The sequence below is a fragment of the Impatiens glandulifera genome, chromosome 1, assembly GCF_907164915.1.
Source record: "Impatiens glandulifera chromosome 1, dImpGla2.1, whole genome shotgun sequence".
Taxonomy (NCBI): Eukaryota; Viridiplantae; Streptophyta; class Magnoliopsida; order Ericales; family Balsaminaceae; genus Impatiens; species Impatiens glandulifera.
The window spans coordinates 71,360,076-71,363,554 of record NC_061862.1 but is presented as its reverse complement, the minus strand read 5'-3'; the positions used below and the strand labels follow the sequence as shown (position 1 = coordinate 71,363,554).

Sequence of the window (3,479 nt, the reverse complement as noted above, 5' to 3'; positions counted from 1 at the left end):
ATATAAATTTTTTATTTTATATCTCTATATTTGTTTTTAATTATAAAAAAAAAAATTATTTAATAGAATTAGGAGCATGCGAGACAAAAAAAAAGAAAAAAAATAATAATAAATAGTAATTAGGAAAGAAAATATAAAATTTTAAACTAAAGAGAAGGGTGAGAAAAGTTGTATTTAAATTGTTTATAATTTACATTTTAGGTGTTGAGTTTGAATCGGAAAAGAAAAGAAAAGAAAGGAGTATTATGTCTGAGGCAGTAGTCCATTCTTACCGGCGGCCGGCCGTGAATAGAATTCTACCGGCGGCCGGCATGACGCAGATACGGAGACTAAGTTTCTCTGTCAGCTTCTCGAAATCTCCAGAGAATCATCCAATTCTACTGGAAACTGCAAATCACGTCCCTCTCTCTCCTATAAGCTTTCTGGAACGGGCATCCAGGGTTTTCGGTGACAGGACATCCGTCGTCTACGGTCCTCTCCACTTCACATGGCGCCAGACTCGGGATCGCTGCGTCAGGCTCGCTTCCGCCCTTGCAGATCTTGGAATTTCAACAGGAGATGTAGTAAGTTTACTCGATCGATTTGAGATGAATAAATTGATGATTGTTGAATTAATGATTGATTTGTATTTTCTAGATCTTATAATCTATTATATATTATATGGTTGATTTGATTTAATTAGGTGGCCACTCTAGCCCCCAATATTCCAGCAATGCATGAACTACATTTTGCAGTGCCAATGGCTGGAGCCGTCTTATGCACATTAAACACTCGCCATAACTCCTCCATGATCTCCGTTCTACTCAAACATTCAGAAAGTAAGATCCTCTTCGTGGACTATGAATTACTCGACCTGGCCATTGCTGCATCAGACCATCTCACAGACGAAGGAATCGAGCCGCCCATCCTAGTTGTGATTACCGATGGAATCGTCCCCTGTTCTTCAAAATTCCACGACTACGAGAGATTCATAGCAAACGGAAGAACCGAATTCGACATAAAACGTCCAAAATCCGAATTCGATCCGATCAGCGTAAACTACACATCCGGCACGTCTTCCCGTCCCAAAGGAGTCGTCTACAGTCATAGAGGCGCATATCTCAACACCCTTTCCAACTTATTCCTTCACGAAATGGCCAAACCACCTGTTTATCTATGGACCGTCCCCATGTTTCATGCCAACGGATGGTGCCTGGTTTGGGGCGTGGCGGCTCTTGGCGGTACCAACGTTTGCCTGAGAAAGGTCTCGGCTAAGAATATATTCGAGAACGTATCTCGCCATAAAGTCACCCATTTGGCCGGCGCCCCGACCGTTCTCAACATGATCGTCAATTCTTCGCCAACAGAGAGAGACCCACTTCCTCACGTGGTCGAAGTCATGACCGGAGCCTCTCCTCCCCCGCCGCAAATCTTTCTCAAGATGGAGGAGATGGGTTTTCGTGTCTCTCATATGTACGGATTAACAGAAACCTACGGCCCTGGAACCTCGTCAGTATGGAAACCCGAATGGGATCGTTTATCGTCGGACGATCGTCTGAAGATGAGGGCTCGACAGGGAATCCCCCATCTGGGTCTTGAGGAAGTCGACGTGAAGGACCCGGAAACTCTAGAGAGTGTCCCGAACGACGGGAAGACTGTCGGGGAGATCATGTTTAGAGGGAATACGGTTATGAGTGGATACCTGAAAGATCCCGAGGCTACAGAGGCGGCATTCAGAGGTGGGTGGTTCAGAACAGGCGATCTGGGAGTGATGCATCCAGACAGGTATTTAGAAGTTAAGGATCGGTCCAAGGATATTATAATTTCGGGTGGAGAGAACGTTAGCAGTGTGGAGGTGGAGAGAGTGCTGTATTGTCATCCGGCGGTTGTGGAGGCCGCGGTGGTTGGGAGACCGGATAATCACTGGGGGCAGACGGTGTGTGCGTTCGTGAAGTTGAATGATGGGTTTGAGGTGAAAGAGGATGAGATGATTAGGTTTTGTAGAGATCGATTGCCGCATTATATGGCTCCACGAACGGTGCTGTTTCAAGATTTGCCGACAACTTCGACCGGGAAGGTTCAGAAGTTTTTGCTTAGGGACAAGGCCAAATCCATGGGAAGCCTATTTTAGTTATTGGGTTAATCATCATCTTTATATCATAATAGACTTATAAAATAAGAATAATAAATTGTTGTTTGAATTACTTATTTTGAACGGAAAAACTGTTGTATTGTCTAATTTCAACAGGATATTTGATTTTTATATAAAAAAACAAGATTATGAGAATAGTTTCGGTCATAACCCAATTTCTTTTTTTACAAATTATGTTGCGACCGAACCGGATTTTAAAAACATGATATTATAAAATAAGTAAATTAAAATGGTGTCTTATGCTATATGAATGTGAAATAGATTCAAAATCAATGATTTATTAAATTATGGCCAGGGTAGTTTAAAAAATAACTCAGAATTATGAAGGTTGTTATTTTTTTTTTTTTATTGTAAATACCATATTTACTTTGTCCACAATTTTCTCGACAAAGAAAAGTGAAAAATGACATTCACAAGCGATAATGATAACTAATGTTGAGTTATGAAGTCTACATTTATAATAAATTCATTCTATAGTAGTTAATTATAGTTTATTGGGATTATATTTGAGTTTAGGTTTGGGACTAATCAAAAGTTATTTAGGTTTTATTACCTGAATGTTTACCTATAAATATATTATTATTAAGGGTTACATTAATAAGATATAATTATAAAGATATAAAGTGGAGGCAAAAACTCTGTATTTTTTTTCTTTATAGTGAAATCTTGTGGCGGTTGAAGTGGACGTAACTCATTTGAGTGAACCACTATAAATTTATGTCTTTTTGTATTTTTTTTTTGCGTTTTTATAGATCGTTTCAAACAAATCAGATTTGGGGAATCCAAATTCTAACAACTGGTATCAGAGTTGTTATGTTGTATCGGAATATTGGAAACGATGTCAAGCAAGAACAATATAGGATACGACATTGGAAGATTCGATGTAACAGATTATGCCTTATGGAGGATGCAGAATGAAGCTTACCTCTACAGAAAGAAGTTTCATGTTCCTTTGAGTGAGAACCTAGAGAAGATGGATGAAGCTGAATGAAAACTCCTTGATAGATAAGTTTTGGGAGTTGATCGATTGACGCTAATCAAGACGGTTGTTCACAATGTAACAAATGAAAATACCACCATGAATCTGATTAAAGTTCTTTCTGATATGTATGAGAAATTATCTGCTAACAACAAAGTACATTTAATGAAAATATTTTTCAATTTAAGAATGGTTGATGCTACTTCTATCACTACTCATTTGAACGAATTTAATACAATTGTGAATCAACTGTTATCTATTATGATTGATTTTGGGGACCAAGTTAGTGCCATGATTTTGTTAGCATCTCTACCAAATAGTTGGGAACCTATGAGTGTATCAATTAGTAATTCAGTTAAAAATGCTAAA

At 38.6% G+C, this 3,479-nt stretch overlaps 1 protein-coding gene across 1 annotated transcript; it reads left to right on the top strand.

Moving 5' to 3' along the window:
* The first annotated feature begins 220 nt into the window (after positions 1 to 220).
* LOC124921456 (butanoate--CoA ligase AAE1-like) lies at positions 221 to 2,218 on the top strand. The gene is made up of 2 exons (XM_047462122.1): positions 221 to 563; positions 683 to 2,218. Exons 1-2 carry the CDS (start codon positions 246 to 248, stop codon positions 2,108 to 2,110), a joined length of 1,746 nt encoding a protein of 581 aa, XP_047318078.1. The 5' UTR covers positions 221 to 245; the 3' UTR covers positions 2,111 to 2,218.
* The last annotated feature ends 1,261 nt before the right edge of the window (positions 2,219 to 3,479 follow it).

Bases quoted from the DNA above. Each gene is read 5' to 3' on its own strand.
- LOC124921456 (XM_047462122.1), top strand. From the start codon at position 246: ATGTCTGAGGCAGTAGTCCATTCTTACCGGCGGCCGGCCGTGAATAGA. The intron at 564-682 runs GTAAGTTTACTC...TGATTTAATTAG, and splicing joins GAATTTCAACAGGAGATGTA to GTGGCCACTCTAGCCCCCAA.